General features: G+C 40.6%; 1 protein-coding gene across 1 annotated transcript; it reads right to left on the bottom strand.

Annotated features, from left to right (window-relative positions):
* Nucleotides 1-14,692: 14,692 nt before the first annotated feature.
* Nucleotides 14,693-17,005, bottom strand: LOC112631458 (protein FAM24A-like). Its single transcript, XM_025396624.1, has 3 exons — nt 16,983-17,005; nt 16,039-16,165; nt 14,693-15,042 (listed from the first exon to the last, which is right to left on the bottom strand). The coding sequence occupies exons 2-3, from the start codon at nt 16,152-16,154 to the stop codon at nt 14,850-14,852; spliced, it is 309 nt and encodes a 102-aa protein (XP_025252409.1). The 5' UTR covers nt 16,155-16,165; nt 16,983-17,005; the 3' UTR covers nt 14,693-14,849.
* Between the last annotated feature and the right edge of the window lie 303 nt (nt 17,006-17,308).

The raw sequence follows: 17,308 nt of genomic DNA, 5'->3' as shown, positions 1-17,308 counted from the left end.
AAAAACAGTGTTTTACTAGGATGTTTACATATTGACATTCACAAATGTTCAACTGTTTTCAAACTTACAGATGCATTATGCAAGTCTTTGCAGTGAATGTGTTTATAGAAGTTAATACATTTAATTTCTTGATTTCAGACTTAAAAAGCCATTTTAGGTTCACAGCAAAATTGAGAGAAGTTACAGAGATTTCTCATATATTCCCTGTCCTTACATGTGTATAACCTCCTCTACTATCAACATCCTCACTAGAGTGGTACATTTGTTACAATTGATGAGCCTACATTGACATCATTATCACCCGAAGTCTACAGTTCACATTAGGATTCACTCTTGGTGTTATACAGTCTATGGGTTTGGACAAATGTATAATGACATGTATCTACCATTATCATATCATATAGACTAGTTTCACTGCCCTAAAAATCCTCTGCTACACTTTCATCCCTCTGGCAGCCACTGCTCTCTTTACCATCTCCATGGTTTTCCTGTTTCCTGAGTTCCATATAGTTGAAATCATATGGTCTGTAGCCTTTTCAGATTGGCCTTTTACTTAGCAATATTCATTTAAGTTTCCTCCATGTCTTCTCATGGCCTATTTCTTTTTGTTTTAACATAAAAATACTTGGTGATAAATCAGAATTATAATTCTTCATGGTCCATATAAATAATGATATAAAGCTAGGCATTACAGGACTTCTTGTATACCAGGATAATTTTCTTTTTTTAAAGCCAGGATCATTTTCTCCTAAGATAAATTATTAAACAGTTTCTATTCAATTGTGACTTATCCTTAAAAACAAAACATCTATCAAGCTCAATACATTCAGTATAAGATATTTAGGTCATGTGGAGAAAATGACTCAATGTAGCCAACATACAGTTATCACTTAAGTGCATTTGTCATTCCCTCTGTCCCATGCAATGTCAGAATTCAGATTCCTGACCTTTAAAAATAAGGATTCTTCTGTGTTAAGATAATATTTCTCTATTTTAAAAATAATTTTTTTCTTTAAAAAAGCTATTGTGTGAGTTGCTGGTTTATTTAATTACTCATTTGGGAATTAAAATACATCGCTTTTGAGTCAGTTACCTAATAATAACATCTGTCATAAGGAGTCGGGAAGAAACAGTTATGTGTTGTTTTAAAAAATAAAAACATTATATTGTTAGTCAAAAGCCATGCAGGTAATGGTGAATTTTCAGTGTATATTTGTCTTAAAATGTTAGTGATTTGTATATTATCAACTGACAAAAATCCTGTGCATGCTTAATGAAAGAAAAAACACTTCAAAAGTGATATTTAGGGCTTCACTTAAGCCTAATGTGCCATAATGAGTTCTTAATTCATGAAATAGCTTTTTTCTTACTTCAACTGCTACTTGAACTTTGACCTGTTTTCAGATCAGTAGGTCCTATGTTTGAATCAGTCTTCCACTTGTATGAAGAAATGTCTTGTTTCCTTTTAGAGATATGCCTTGATTGCAGCCAAGACTGATGGTCACTACTGTCACATAACAAAATCTCACACTGAAGATACACAAAATTCATTCATTTCTTCAGTTCATGAGTGTGCAATGCCAAGAGTGAATCCTAATATAAACTATGAACTTTGAGTGATAATGATGTCAATGAAGGTTCATCAGTTGTTACAAATGTACCACTCTGGTGAGGATGTTGATAGTAGAAGAGGTTATGCACATGTGAGGATAGGGAATATATGAGACATCTCTGTGCCTCTTCTGTATCTTCCTTTCAAAGACATTAAACCTGAAATCTTCCGTAATGTCCAGGTAAGGGACAAGTCTCATCTCAGTTACATCTGAAACAGAATGTGGTCACATTACAAGATGTACAAAGGCTCATGTTTTCAATATTGAAAAAGATGATACTATTCTCTGAATTGTCCAGTTTGTGAACCCAAAAACTTATAGAGAGACAAAACCTTTAGCTCAGACTAATGTGAGCTAACACTTTGGATTTGTTCTCTTTGCAAGATAGCAAAGTTCCCTTAAGCCTAAAAATTTCTGAGTCCACATGAATTAATTAGGAAAGCAATACCTATGTATTACAATTCAAATACCTTTCCTTAATACTTGATATTGTTAATAAAGTAAACAGTGGTGGTGCGGGAAGTCAGGGACCCCGAACGGAGGGACCGGCTGAAGCCGCGGCAGAAGAACATAAGTTGTGAAGATTTCATGGACATTTATTAGTTCCCCAAATTATTACTTTTATAATTTCGTATGCCTGTCTTTACTGTAATCTCTGAACATAAATTGTGAAGATTTCATGGACACTTACCACTTCCCCAGTGAATATCCTTGTAATTTCCTGTCTGTCTTTATTTTAATCTCTTAATCCCATCATCTTCTTTGTAAGCTGAGGAGGATGAAGGTCGCCTCAGGACCCCGTGATTGTGTCAACTGCACAAATTGTTTGTAGAGCATGTGTGTTTGAATATGAAATCTGGGCATCTTAAAAAAAGAACAGGATAACAGAGATGTTCAGGGAACAAGAGAGGTAACTTTGAACTGGCCTCCGGTGAACCCGACGGAACAGAGCTATATTCCTCCTCTTTCATAAGCAAATAGGAAGAGGGCCGGGTGCGGTGGCTCAAGCCTGTAATCCCAGCACTTTGGGAGGCTGAGATGGGCGGATCACGAGGTCAGGAGATCGAGACCATCCTGGCTAACACGGTGAAACCCCGTCTCTACTAAGAAATACAAAAAATAGCCGGGCGAGGTGGCAGCGCCTGTAGTCCCAGCTACTCGGGAGGCTGAGGCCGGAGAATGGCGTGAACCCGGGAGGCGGAGCTTGCAGTGAGCTGAGATCCGGCCATTGCACTCCAGCCTGGGCGACAGCGCGAGACTCCGTCTCAAAAAAAAAAAAACAAAACATAAGCAAATAGGAGAAATATCGCTGAATTCTTTTTCTCAGCAAGGAACACCCCTGAGAAAGAGAATGCGCCCTGAAGGTAGGCCTATAGACGGCCCCTTTTAAGGCGTCCCGTCTTTTATGGTCAAAGCCGATGGGATGAAATAAGCCCCGTCTCCTATAGTGCTCCCAGGCTTACTAGGATGGGAAAATTCCCACCTAATAAATTGTGGTCAGACAGGTTACCTGCTCTCAAACACCGTTTCCTGATAAGATGTTATCAATGACAACGCCTGCCCGAAACTTCATTAGCAATTTTAATTTCTCCTCATCCCGTGGTCCTGTTATCCTCGCCCTGCCTCCATTTGCTTTGTGATATTTTATTACCTTGTGAAGCATGTGATCTCTGTGACCCACACCCTATTCGTGCACTCCCTCCGCTTTTGAAAATTGCTAATAAAAACTTGCTGGTTTTACGGCTCAGGGAACATCATGGATCCTGCCGACATGTGATGTCTCCCCCAAACACCCAGCTTTAAATTTCTCTCTCTTGTGCTCTTTCCCTTTATTTCTCAACCCAGCCAAGACACTTAGGAAATAGAAAAGAACTCACATTAAACATCGGGAGTGGGTTCTCCCGATAGTGGTGCAGTTAAAATTCATTCGCTTTTAGAAAAAAATTAAACTTGCTTTTAAAGTATCCCCCCCACCCATATTTCTGTTTTTTAAAAAAATACCTCATGTATTTTACTGCTGCTCTTTCCAGCAGTAAATATTTTGCATATTTTAAAGTTCTAGTGATTATGGGCTGTAGCTATAGAAATGTTTTAAGTTAAATTATTTATAAATACACATTCTCTTTTATCAATGAGGTAAATTTAATAACATTCTTTGAGTACTAGAAATAATTCCTATGGACATTAATTTCTCACGTTCATATTTTTAATCTTTCCAAGTTTTGAAAACCCAAATTACATCATATTTGTCCTCCTACTTGCACGCATATTTTCCATTATAAAAATATACAATGCTTTACTGAAATTATTACAATTATTACAATCGTGCTGCTTAAAGATAGGGAGATATTCTGATACATGCATTACTAGGTGATTTCATTGTTGTGTGAAATCATAGAGTGTACTTACACAAACCTAGATATTATAATCTACTATACAACTAGGCTATATGGTATAGCCTATTGCTTTTAGGCTACGAACCTGTACAGCATGTGACTGTACTGAATACTGCAGGCAGTTGTAACACAATAGTATTGGTGTATCTAAACATAGAAAAAGTACAGTAAAAATATGGTATAAAAGGCCAGGCGTGGTGGCTCACAGCTGTAATCCCAGCACTTTGGGAGGCCGAGGTGGGCGGATCATGAGGTCAGGAGATCAAGACCATCCTGGCTAACATGGTGAAACCCTGTCTCTACTAAAACTACAAAAAATTAGCCAGGCGTGGTGGCGGGCACCTGTAGTCTCAGCTACTCGGGAGGCTGAGGCAGGAGAATAGCGTGAACCCAGGAGGTGGAGCTTGCAGTGAGCCAAGATCACGCCACTACACTCCAGCCTGGGTGACAGAGCGAGACTCCATCTCAAAAATAAATAAATAAATAAATAAATAAATAAATACCTTAGCTTGTTGTAATTTTTAACTGCATAAAGTATACATTTTTGACTTTTTCACTTTTGTAGTAACATTTAGCTTAAAATACAAACACATTGTAAGCTGTACAAAATTCTTTATATCATTTTAAGTTTTTTCTGTTTTGAAATTTATATTTTTTTTTTTGGTTTTTAAACATTTTTGTTAAAAATGAAGAAACAAAAAGACATATTAGCCTAGGCCTACAGAGGGTCAAGATCAATAATATCACTGTCCTTTATCTCCACATCTTGTCCCACTGGAAGGTCTTCAGGAACAGTAATACCCACGGAGCTGTCGTCTCCTATGAGAACGGTGTCTTCCTCGGGAAGACCTTCTGAAGGACCTGACTGAGGCTGTTTTACAGCTTACTCTTTTTGTATAAGTGGAAGGAGTACAAAATAGGAACACATATAGTAGAAGTATATAGTAGAAGGAGTCTAAAATAGGGACAGAAAATAGTAAAGTAAATAAGCCAGTAACAATTTATTATTATCCAGTGTTAAGACATTACAACAGCAATGACATTACAAGGCCATAGGAATTTTTCAGCTTCATTATAATCTTATGGGACCCTGTATGGTAGATGCACCTGACAGTGATGACTTGACCATATCCTGAGAATGACCCTGTATGGCAGGCACACCTGAATGTGTGTTCAGAGTTCTGAGCAAAGGAATCAAGGAGTGGCCAACCTGGAGACTCATTCCTTATCTATGAGGAACATCTGAACCCCTGGCCCATCCCATGGAGCTCAGGTCGTACAGAGGATTGAAGCCTTTGTTTTGGGTTAGATGGAGATTGCCAGGTGGAGGTTAGCGGGAGGGTACAGAGTGAAAATGCTGTATAAACTGCATGCTTTTTGCAGGCTGGGCAGTTCTTCTGCCCAGCCCACTGCCACTGGACTCTCCTCTGTTTGTAGCCCCCAATAAAACCCCATGTCTCATTTGCTGGCTCTGGGTCTCTTAGGCCTCTTGAACCTGGTACCATCTCCACTGGAGTCTGTAGGGGTTCAGCACAACAGACCACCATCACATATGCAGTCCATCATTGATTGGAGCATCCTTATGTGGTGCATAACTAATTCTGAAAAAATTCCATGGGAACACTTTGAAAGCTGCTTCTCATGGCACCAGGGAATCACTGAAGAACTATGCGTGATGTTTAAGAAAGAGAGTGACATGATCAGCTCTGGGCCTTGGAAAGAAAACTGGAGTGGAAGTCTCCTCATGAACCTGATGCAGGTGAAACTCCAAATTGGGGCTCAGCTTGGGAGGGTTCTTGGCTTCAGTTGAAAGAATTCAAGAGTGAGCCAACAGTGAAAGACAGCACATTTATGTGAGCAACAATGTGCAGTGAAATGGATACTCCATGGACAGAGCAGGGCTATCCCATAGGTAGAGTGGCACTTGTGGACTGCTAGCTATCTATATTATTGCCTATGCCTAATTATATGCTAAGTAAGGGGTGTGTTATTCTTGAACTTTCTGGAAAAGCAGCAGCCAACTCTGGTGGGTGAAGTCACTCCAGGGCAGGGTGTAGTTGGCTGGCCTGAGCTTGAGCATCCCTCTCTGCTCCCTGCCTGGGGATCAGGAAGCTCTGCCTCATGCAGCCCATGTGTAAGTCCTAGGTATTTTATTTGTAGCTATTATAAATCAGATTACTTTCTTGATTTCTTTTTCAGACTGTTTACTGTTGGCATATAGAAATGTTACTGATTTTTGTATGTTGATGTTGTATCCTAAAACTTGACTGAATTTGATTTTCACTTCTAATAGTTTTTTGGTGGTGTCTTTAGGTTTTTTCCAAATAAAAGATCATATCATCTGCAAACAAGGATAATTTCACTTCTTCCTCTCCAACTTGAATGCCCTTTCTTTCTCTTGTCTGATTACTCTAGTTAGGACTTATAGTACCTATTATAGTACCTCTTCAATAGTACTTCTATTCAACTATTGTTGAATAACAGTGGTGGTAATAGGCACCCTTATTGTGTTCCAGATCTTAGAGGAAAGGCTTTCTGTTTTTCCCCATTCAGTATGATACCAGCTGTGGGTCTGCCATATACAGTTTTTATTGTGTTAAGGTATTTTCCTTCTATACTCAGTTTTTAAAAATGTTTTTATCATGAAGGAATGTTGAATTTTATCAAATGCTTTTTCAGCATCTACTGAAATGATTATATGATTTTTGTCTTTTATTTTGTTGGTATGATGTATTACATTGATTGATTTAAGTGCATGGAGCCATCCTTGCATTCCTAGGATAAATCCCACTTGATCATGATGAATGATCTATTTAATGTGTTGTTGAAGTCAGTTTGCTAGTATTTTGTTGAGGATTTTTGCATCAATATTCATCAGTGATATTGGCTTGTAGTTAGTTTCCTTTCTTTCCTTCTTTCTTTCTTTCTTTCTTTCTTTCTTTCTTTCCTTCTTTCTTTTTTTCTTTCTTTCTTTCTTTCTTTCTTTCTTTCTTTCTTTCTTTCTTTCTTTCTTTCTCTCTTTCTCTCTCTCTCTCTCTCTCTCTCCCTCCCTCCTTCCTTCCTTCCTTCCTTCCTTCTTTTTTTATGTGTCTTTGTCTGGTTTTGGTATCAGGGTATTACTGGCCTCATAGAAAGAGTTTGGAAGTATTCCTTCCTACCTTATCTTTCAAAATAGTGTGAGTAAGATTGGTATTAGTTCCTCTTTAAATTTTTGGTAGAATTCAGTAGTGAAACCATGATGTCCTGGAATTTGTTTTGCTAGGAGACTTTTTATTACAGCTTTGATCTCATTACTTTTACCAATCTATTCAGACATTTTCAGGTTTTTAATTTCTTTCAAGTTCAATCTTGGTAGATTGTATGTGACCAGAATTTATCCATTTCTTCTAGGTTTTCCAATTTATTGGTGTATATTTGCTCATAGTAGCTTCTAATAATCCTTTGAATCTTTGCAGTGCCAGTTGTAATATTTCCTTTTTCATATCTGATTTTATTTATTTGGTCTTCTCTTCTTTTTTTCAGTTAACCTGGCTAAAGGTTTGTTGATTTTATTTATCTTTTCAAAAAACCAGCTTTTCATTCTGTTGATTTTTTTTGTTTTCTTCATTTCAAGTTCATTAATTTCTGCTCTGATCTTAATTATTTCTTTTCTTCTACTAATTTTGGGTTTGGTTTACTCTTGCTTGTCTAATTCTTTAACATGCATGGTTAGGTTGTCTATTTGAAGTTTTTCTACTTTTTGATGTAGGCTTAAAGGTATACGCTTTCCTCTTAGTACTGCTTTTACTATATTCCATAGGCTTTAGTATGTTGTGTTTTCATTATTTGTTTGTAGACAATTTTCACTTTCTTTCTTAATCTCTTCATTGACCCACTGGTCATTTAGAAGCATATTGTTTAATTTCCATGTGTTTGTATAGTTTCCAAAAATCCCCTTGTTATTGACTTATGGTTTTATTCCATTGTGGTCAGAGAAGATACTTTGATATTATTTCAAGTTTTTGAATTTTTAAATACTTGCTTTGTAGTATAACATAAGGTCTACCCTTGAGAATTATCTATGTGCTGAGGAGAAGAATGTATATTCTGAAGCCATTGGATGAAATGTTCTGTAAATATCAATTACATCCATTTGATCTATAGTGCAGATTAAGTCCAATGTTCATTGATTTTTTTTGTCTGGATGATCTGTTCAGTACTGAAAGTGGGATGTTGAAGTCTCTAGCTATTATTGTATTGGGGTCTATCTCTCTCTTTACCTCTAATAATAATTGCTTTTTGTAGCTCAGTGGTCCAGTGTTAGGTGCATATATATGTACAGCAGTTATAGCCTCTTGTTGAATTTATCTATGTATAATTATATAATGACCTTCTTTGTCTCTTTTTATAGTTTTTGTCTTGAAATATACATTTTTTGCATCAATATATTCTGCTCTTTTTTGTTTCCGTTTGCATGGAATATCTTTTTCCATCCCTTTATTTTCAGTCTATGTGTGTCTTTATAAGTGAAGCATGTTTCATGCAGGCAACAGATCACTGGGTCTTGTTTTTTTTTTTTTTTAATCCATCAGCCCCTCTATGTTTTTGATTGGAGAGTTTAGTCCATTTATATTCAATGTTATTATTGATAAGTAAGGACTTACTCCTGCCATTTTATTTGTTTTTGGGTTATTTTGTGGTCTTCTCTTTCTTCTTTTGTTACTAATGTCTTCATTTTAACAAAGGTGATTTTCTCTGGTAGTACATTTTAATTTTTTGCTTTTTATTTGTTGTGTATGTGTTGTATGTTCTTTGATTTGAGGTTACCATGAGGCTTTCAAATAATATAATATCTCATTATTTTAAACTGATGTCAACACTGATTGCATAAACAGACAAGCAAAGAGAAAACTAATACAACTCTACAGTTTAACATTGTTCCCTGCTTTTTAATTTTTTGTTGTTTCTTTTTATATCTTATTGTACTGCCTGTCTTGAAAACTTGTCATAATTATTATTTTTGATCAGTTCATATTTTAGTCTTTCTACTCAAGATATGATTAGTTTACATGTCACAGTTATAGTGTTGTAATATTCTATGGTTTTCTATGTACTCACTATTGCCAGTGAGTTTTGTACTTCCACATGACTCTTTATTGCTCATTAATGTTCTTTTCTTTCAGACTGAAGAACTCCCTTTATATAGGACAGGTTTCATGTTGAAATTTCTCAGCTTTTTTTTTTGGCTGGGAAAGTATTTCTCCTTCACGTTTGAAGGATATTTTTGCTTGATATACTATTCTGGAATAAAAGGTTTTTTTCCTTCAATATTTTAAATACACTGTCTCCTGGCCTGTAATATTTTTACTGAGAAGTTTGCTGCCAGATATATTGGAAGTCCATTGTATGTTGTTTCTTTTCTTTTGCTGCGTTTAGGATCCTTTCTTTATCCTTGACCTTTGGGAATTTGATTATTAAATTCATTGAAGTAGTCTTATTTGTGTTAAATATGCTTGGCATTCTGTAACCTTCTTCTACTTGAATGTTGATATCTATCCTTCTCTAGGTTTGGGAAGTTCTTTTTTATTATCCCTTTGAATGCACTTTGTATCCCTGTCTCTCTACCTCTTCTTTAAGGCCAGTAACTCTTGGATTTTCCCTTTTGAAGTTATTTTCAAGATTTTGTAGGCATGCTTCATTCTTTTTGCTTTCGTCTCTTCTCTCTTTGTATTTTCAAATAGCCTGGCTTCAGGCTCACTAATTCTTTATTTTGCTTGATCAATTCTATTGTTAGGAGACTGATGCATTCTTCAATATGTCAATTGCATTTTTCAACTACAGAATTTCTGCTTGATTCTTTTTAATTATTTCAATCTCTTTGCTAAATTTATCAATAGGATTCTGAATTCCTTCTCTGTGTTATCTTGATTTTCATTGTATTTCCTCAAAACAGCTATTTTGGATTCTCTGTCTGAAAGTCACATATCTCTGTCTTTCCATGATTGGTCCCTTGTGCCTTATTTAGTTCATTTGCTGAGGTCACGTTTTCCTGGATGGTCTTGATACTTGTGGATGTTTGTTTGTGTCCAAGTATTGAAGAGTTAGGTATTGATCGTAGTCTTCACAGTCTGGTCTTGTTTGTGTCCATCATTCTTGGGAAGGCTTTCTAGATGTTTGAAGGCAAGTGCCTATTGTAATCTAAGTTTTTGGTCACTGCAACCATATCTGTATTAGGAGGCACCCCAAGCCCATTAAGGCTATGGCTCTTGCTGACTCATAAAGGTACTGCCTTGGTGGTCTTGGACAAGATCCAGAAGAATGAAATGGATTACCAGGCAGAGACTCTTAGTCTCTTTCCTTACTTCCACACAAACAAATGGAGTCTCTCTCTGCTGAGCTGTCTGGAGTTGGGATGAAGTGACACAAGCACCCCTGTGGCCACTAGCAATGGGACTGTGCTCCATCAGAACTAAAGTCAGCATAGTACTGGATCTCACCCAAGGCCCATAGTAGCCACTGCCTGGTTACAGCCCATGTTTGCTTAAGACCCTAGGGCTCTACAATCAGCAGGTGGTAAAGCCAGCCAGGATGGCATCCTTCTTTTCAGAGCAACAACTTCCCCCAAGTCCTCAGCAGGTTCAGAGATGCTGTCTGGGAGCCAGGGCCTAGAGTCAGAAATCTTAGGAATTTACTTGGTGTTCTATTCTACTGCAGCTGATCTGGCACCCAAGCCCCAAAACAAATATCTCTTCTTTTCATAAGCAGAGAAGTCTCTCTTTATGGCCACCACTGCCCTAGGCCCAAGGTCATAAGGCAGGCTACTGCCAATGTTCATTCAAGGCCCAAGGGCTCCTCAATCATCTTGTGGTGAATGCTGCCAGGCCTGGGACTCTCTCTACAGGGCAGCAGGCTCCCCTCTGACCCAGGGCAAGCACAGAAATGAGCCAAACCCTGGAACTGGGGACCCCAAGATCCCACTTAATGCTCTACCCCACTGTGGCCAAGCTCGTACCTAAGCTGCAAGACAAAGTCCCCCTACTCTTCTTTCTCCTTTTCTCAAGCAGAAGGAGTCCATGCCCGTAGCTGCCACAGCTGGGAATGTGCTGGGTCACATCTGAAGCCAGCTTGTCTCTGAGTCTCACCCAAGGCCCATGGCAAGTACTGCTTGGGTACCATGGGCTCTTTAGTCAATAGGTGAGGAATTCTTCTAGGATGAGGTCCTACCCTTCAAAGCAGCAGACTCCCTTGTGGCGCAGATTGTGTCTAGAAATGTCATCTTGGAGTTAGGTCCTGGATTGGGTGCCTCAGGACTCTCCCTGGTACCCTATCCTATTGTGGCTGAGCTAGTATCCAAGATGCAAGACAAAGTCCTCTATACTATACCCTCTCCTTTCCTCCAACAAGGGGAAGGGGTCTCTCCCGGAGCTGTGAGCTGTGCTGCCTGGGGCTGGGGGAGGCATGGTGCAAGCTGATCACCCCAGTTGGGATCTCACTGGGTCACATGCCCCCCAAGTCCACTGGCTGCAAGCATAGCACAACACCGGGACTTGCCCACGAATTGCAGTCCTTGTGGTTTAGACACCCTTTCAAGCTTGTTTTGTACCCAGAGCACTTTAGCCTGCAGTGTCCAGGCTTGCCAGAACTCAGGTTCCAACCACTGGAAGGGGTGATTCCCCTATGGCTGTGGCTGGTCTAAATGTTCCCTCCTTGGGCACTGGCTGAGCTCTGCCTGGTGTTGCTTCCTGCTATGACAGAGAAGCACTGAGTTTCATTGCAAAATCCCATAATCACTGCACTCTCCCTCCCACCAAGTGCACAGGCTTTTTTTCTCCATACCATGTAGCCACTGCCAGGGGATAGCGGAGGGAGTGGTGTTGGTAATTCAAGACTATCTTTCCCATCCTCTTCAGTGCCTCTTTCAGTCATATGAAGTTAAAAACAGGTACTGTAATCACTCACCTGATTTTTGGTTTTTACTAAGGTGCTTTTTTGGTGTAGATAGTTGTTCAATTTGGTGTTCCTGTGGGGAGGATGATTGGTGGAGGCTTCTATTCTGCCATATTTCTCTGTTTCCTCCTCCTGGATCACTGTCTTTTAAAAACTAAAATCCATGCAGTGTTCTTTGTATGTATTTACCATAAGATTCATAATAAATGGAGATTTTTGTTGTTTCTTACATTTATTAATATAATGTAATGAACATGCTTGTACATACATCTTTGGACACTATTATAGTCGTTTTCTAAAGCTAGGTGTTTAGAAGTAAAATTACCTGGTTAAATTCCATGTGCTTTTTATATTTTATATGTATTGCAGTATCACCATGAATGAATCTGATACTAACTTAATCTCCCACTAATAATATTTGAGAGTAATTTTTTTTCCACACAGGGGCCAGCAGAGGACTCAAGAAGTTCTAAAATATCTGGTAGGGACCTTTTGAATGGCAGTATTTTGACTAAAAAAAAAAGAGTTTTACCTTCAGCCTCCATCAACAACTCTGCCAATCAGGAGACAATGAAAAGGGCCAGAGGCATAAGCCTCCTTACAAGCTCCTTCTTTACCAGGGGCTGGGCAGCCTTAAGGACCGACAGCTTTTATAGGCTCTGTGTTTCATCAGTTGTCTGGACACCTCCAGGGAAATGTCAGTTCCATCCATATAAGGGGTAGATTTGTGAGAGAATAGAGCAGCTGTGTGACTGGTTTCCTATCAGCAGTCCCCACAACAAGGGTTCTCTCTCCCCAACTCCTTTCTGGAAGGGTTACCCCCAGTGGAAGATCTTTGTGGGGATCTCTAGCAGCTGCCACCCAGGAGGCATTGAGAAATTTGCTGTGGAAATGACAGGAAGCTGGACCTTTGCACTGTTCCTGCAAATCATGAACTGGCATTTGAGGCCTTTGACATTTGAGGCCTTAGTGACATCTGAGGCCTTAGGAGCTCTGGCCTGGGAAGGGAAGCCTATGGGAGGCCAGAGGATCAGTAGGGCAAGGTGGGGGCATGGCACCTGGGCAAACTCTGGGTCCAGCTGGGTCACTGTCCTGCCGAACGCCTATCAACTCCAATGGAGATGACACCAGGTTCAAGAGGCCAAAGAAGAGACTCAGAGGCACAAAATGAGACATGGGATTTTATTATTTTTATTTTTATTTTTGGTAGAGACGGGGCCTCACTATGTTACCCAGGCTAGAATAATTCTTTATATTTTCTACATGTGATGTTCACAAGCAAGGGTTTAGTTCATGAGAGGAGTGTACATGGCGGTTATGCCTTTCTCGTGCTTGAAAGCAGTTCCAGGAGGCTCAGGGGAAGGATCCGGAACAGAAGGCAGCTGGGAGCAAAAGAAGTGAAGGGGGGCTTCCTGCTATGTGTTGCTGTCCTTGACATAAGGAAAGAAACTGAAGCAAAATTAACATAGAGAAGTTATTTGGTCCAAGGTTGAGGACCGCGGCCGGAACGCACTTCAAGAGTGCTTTGGGAAGTGCTCTGCTTGACCTGTTACTAGCAGGTTCTTAAAGGCAAAGGGGGCCAGGCACGGTGGTTCATGCCTGTAATCCCAGTACTTTGGGAGGCCAAGGTGGGTGGATCATTTGAGGTGAGGAGTCTGAGACAGGCTGGCCAACATGGTGAAACCCTGTCTCTAGTGAAAATACAGAAATTAGCCAGGCATGGTGGCGCATGCCTATAACCCCAGCTACTCAGGAGGCTGAGGCAGGAGAATAGCTTGAACCCAGGAGGTGGAGGTTGCAGTGAGCCAAGGTCATGCCACTGCACTCCAGCCTGGGGGACAGAGCAAGACTCCGTCTCAAAAAAAAAAAAAAAAAAAAAAGGCAAAAGTGATCAGGAGTGGCTAATACAGGGTTGTTTAACAGGAATTCTCACTGGTTTATAGAGATGACATTGGTTAGTGATTGGTTCTAAAGGGTTGGATTATGGGGTGTGAGTTTTGGTGTCCAGCGTATGGCTTTTTATGGCTTCTTGGCATCAGTCCAGAGCCCATATAGCAAGTGGCTTCAGGATGTAATTATTATTTAGCTCAAGGGGGCAGTGAGACAGGACTGCTGTTTCATTTCAATTCCTCTCGGGGCCTGATAATTAAAGGGTGCTCATATTCCTCATCATGTTTACCTTTACTCAGATAAAGTTTCTCTGCTTTCTCACTGTTGTCCAGAAAGTCTGGGCTTTGGTGGGAGTCCCTGTTATAGTTGAAGATGCTAATGGCTGGATCAACACACATCAGTGTTACTGTGATCCACAAAAGAGGCACCTGCTCTGATGATCTGGGGGTGGCAGCAGGGGGAATCTGGTTTTCAAATGTGCCCTTTGAGGCCACTGAGCTCAGGCCTTCTTTTACACAGATCAGACGACTTTAATGCAAGGGAGGCCCTGCCTGGCTCCTCTCACTGTGTTGGATGAATGGACCATTATCTGTGGTGGAGGAGCGGGGTGCCAGTGACCAAAGCTCTCAGGAGAGCCAAAAGAGCTACTCCAGCTGGGGGAGATCAGTTGGGACTGACATTGGAAATGTCCTAATATCAATGTGCATTTTCCTTGTAGGGTGGGAGATGTGCTGGACACTTTCATTTTCTAACTTTCTTTTACCACAATGTAATATTACCAGCTAGTGACCCCAAATCCCAAAGTGGGTAACATACATATTTAAATAAGCGATGTTTATAACTAACAAAAATACTGGAGGCAGAGGATTATTTCCAATATTGCACATTTATGCAAAAGTACAGAAAATAACACTGTACATTATATAATAGCATGTAAACATTCTAGAACTTGACTTGAATAATAAAATGTTCTACTAAGAAAGAAATATTGCTCATGAAGATTTTTGTGCCCACCTTTCCCAAGTCACAGGCCCTCATTTGTGTCACAACAGCAAGGTGGCAGGGCATCACAACTGCCATACATTCTACATCCTTCACAGCACTGGAGAGACGGATATGACTCCATGGTGGTGTCTTTGGCCTGGCTGTTCTTGGCCCACCACACCTTGTCTGGGCTGTGATGTTTTACAGCCACAGCATCAGGGTCCTTTGCAGCTCTTAAGAAAAGACACACACAAACCACAGGCTTAGAATTTTTCTTCTCAGTCCTTTTGTTAGAACTGTTGGGGGTGTCTGGGAAATTTAGTGCTGAAGCCAATCAAACATGAACACCAACCCTACATTAAGGCTCTCTCCTCTGTATCAAATTCCTCTTGAATCCCTTCCTCTCCTACGATTGCTATAAATGTAAACTCAGGTTACAAAAGTAAGGGTAAGTGAATTGCAAGCAAGGTCACCCAGCTGGTCACTGCAGGCCCCCGAGATGGAGGAACAATGGGAAGGTGCTGTATTCAGCTGTGCCCCAGGCTCTGGGATGTGTCACTGTGAACTCCTTAGAATGGACTGTGTCTTACAACCAACCTCTCTGGTACTTGAAGGGTCTTCTCCCCAAACTGTAATTGTCTTTTGTTCAACCTACATTCCTTTTTCTGCTGTCCCCCAGGATATTCACATATGTCAGCTGTCCTAGAGTCCTAAAAGTCCACCTCTTTGTCCTCAAGGCCACCAGAAATGAAGGAACACTCTGACAGCTCCCAACTCAGGCAAGAGGAGAACAATCCAGCCCGTCCTCCACATAAGCACAAGGCAGAGGCTCATTCATGCAGCCTCCCCTATAGTCTTCAGCCTACAGTGCCCAGGGAGGCACTGGCCAAGGTGCTGAACAGAGGGAGGCACTGGCCACGGTGCTGAACAAAGGGAGGTTTGGCCAAGGTGCTGAATTAAACACCTGATGGTAAACTCATTGAGGTCCAGTGACAGCCAAGCACCACTGACTCTCACAGCCTTAAACTGAGAACATTCGACAAACCCCAGGCAGAAGGGAAAAATATTTTACACTCAGCTGCCATTTCTGCCTTTTCAAAACTGCTTGTTCTTCTTGACCTCACTCACTCAGGGGTATGGCCACAGCAGCAAGGAATGACCTTGCTCAGATAGGGAGTCCAGGTATCCCATTTGAGGAGGTGTGATTCACTTTTCCCCATGTGACTCACTTTAGTGCCTTGGCTACTTTGACGTAAAGACAGAGCACAACAATTAGGAGCACCATCGCGGCAACCAGTAAGCTGCTTCCAATGCCGATCATGATCTTCGTCCTGAGATCAAACATCTTTCCCACGCCTAGGGAGAAAGTGCAGGGAAGCAGAACATGGCCTCCGTCCCCACACAGCCACTAAGCTTCCGTTAGTAGAGGAAGAGTGAACCCCAAACACAGATCTTTATGCATGTAAACTGCAAGCAAATCTTTCCAGAGACACCTAGGATCCTAAGTTGGCCCAGGGGTAGACAAAAGGGTTTATTTATGGATAAAAATGGACTTCAATGCAAACTCCAGAGGGAAGGAAATCATAATGACAGACAGTGGGAAGAATATTTCCCTCTCACAGGCATGATGTGCAGCTGGAAATGACCACAGGCCTGCCCTGGAGCTGATGGCTTCACTCCCCACCACCTGGGCCCTGAAATATGTTCACTCCGAGGGTCAGAAGTCACCCCTCACTGTACATTAGGTTTAAAATTATTTTATGAAGCTAAGATAATTAGTCTAAAAAGTATTGTCTAACAATACTGAGAATATGAAAATCTATTTTGTAAGTGATAAGTATTTTGGGAAAAACAGTTTTCAATCTTCCCACCGACAACTGGGTTATCTCAGGGTTTAAGGAGATTCCTGACACTTCCAGCCAAACCCCTGCCAGGGCTCAGAGATGGGAGGTAGTCTGCAGAGACCAGGAGCCAGCTTATCCAGGAGCCCCTGTCCTTCATTCTGTCTTCCTAGTAGACCATAGGCCTACCTCTGCCTATTTAATAAATACTCAATTCTCCCAGGAAACGCAGTTTGTTTGGAATAAGTAATTTGCTTAATCTAACACTCTGAAAGTGGGGAACAGTGAGCCAGGAGAGAAGAACAACCAATCTGGGAGCTAAGCATACTTACTACAGTTCAACCATCCAGAGCTAGATAAAGGCCAATTGTAACAATAAAATTAAGGGGGAAAAAAAAGCTTTATGGCATGGGATATTTGGAACTTCTCAAACCTGTAATCTGCGAAAGAGGGATCTAATTATCCCTGCTAGGAGTAATTAAGATCCAAGGTTGAACAGCTCAGCTCACTTTTGGAAGCTCAGGTTCAGCCGGAGCTGGTAGAATGGGCCTACTCCAACCTTCATGCCACAGGCTGTGTGACATCAGCTCTCTGGACACCAGCTCTCTTTCATGGAGTTCTGAATTCTATTCCATAGGCATATTTTTGCTCTTGTGAA

Source organism: Theropithecus gelada, chromosome 9, assembly GCF_003255815.1.
Source record: "Theropithecus gelada isolate Dixy chromosome 9, Tgel_1.0, whole genome shotgun sequence".
NCBI lineage: Eukaryota > Metazoa > Chordata > Mammalia > Primates > Cercopithecidae > Theropithecus > Theropithecus gelada.
The sequence above is the reverse complement of the archived record's forward strand: the minus strand, read 5'-3'. Positions and strand labels throughout refer to the sequence as shown.

What these genes read in the sequence shown, in the direction of transcription:
- LOC112631458 (XM_025396624.1), bottom strand. Translation starts at nt 16,154, where the DNA reads ATGTTTGATCTCAGGACGAAGATCATGATCGGCATTGGAAGCAGCTTA. An exon ending in AAAGTAGCCAAGGCACTAAA is followed by an intron (nt 15,043 to 16,038) that starts GTGAGTCACATG and finishes TCTTTTCTTAAG; the next exon opens with AGCTGCAAAGGACCCTGATG.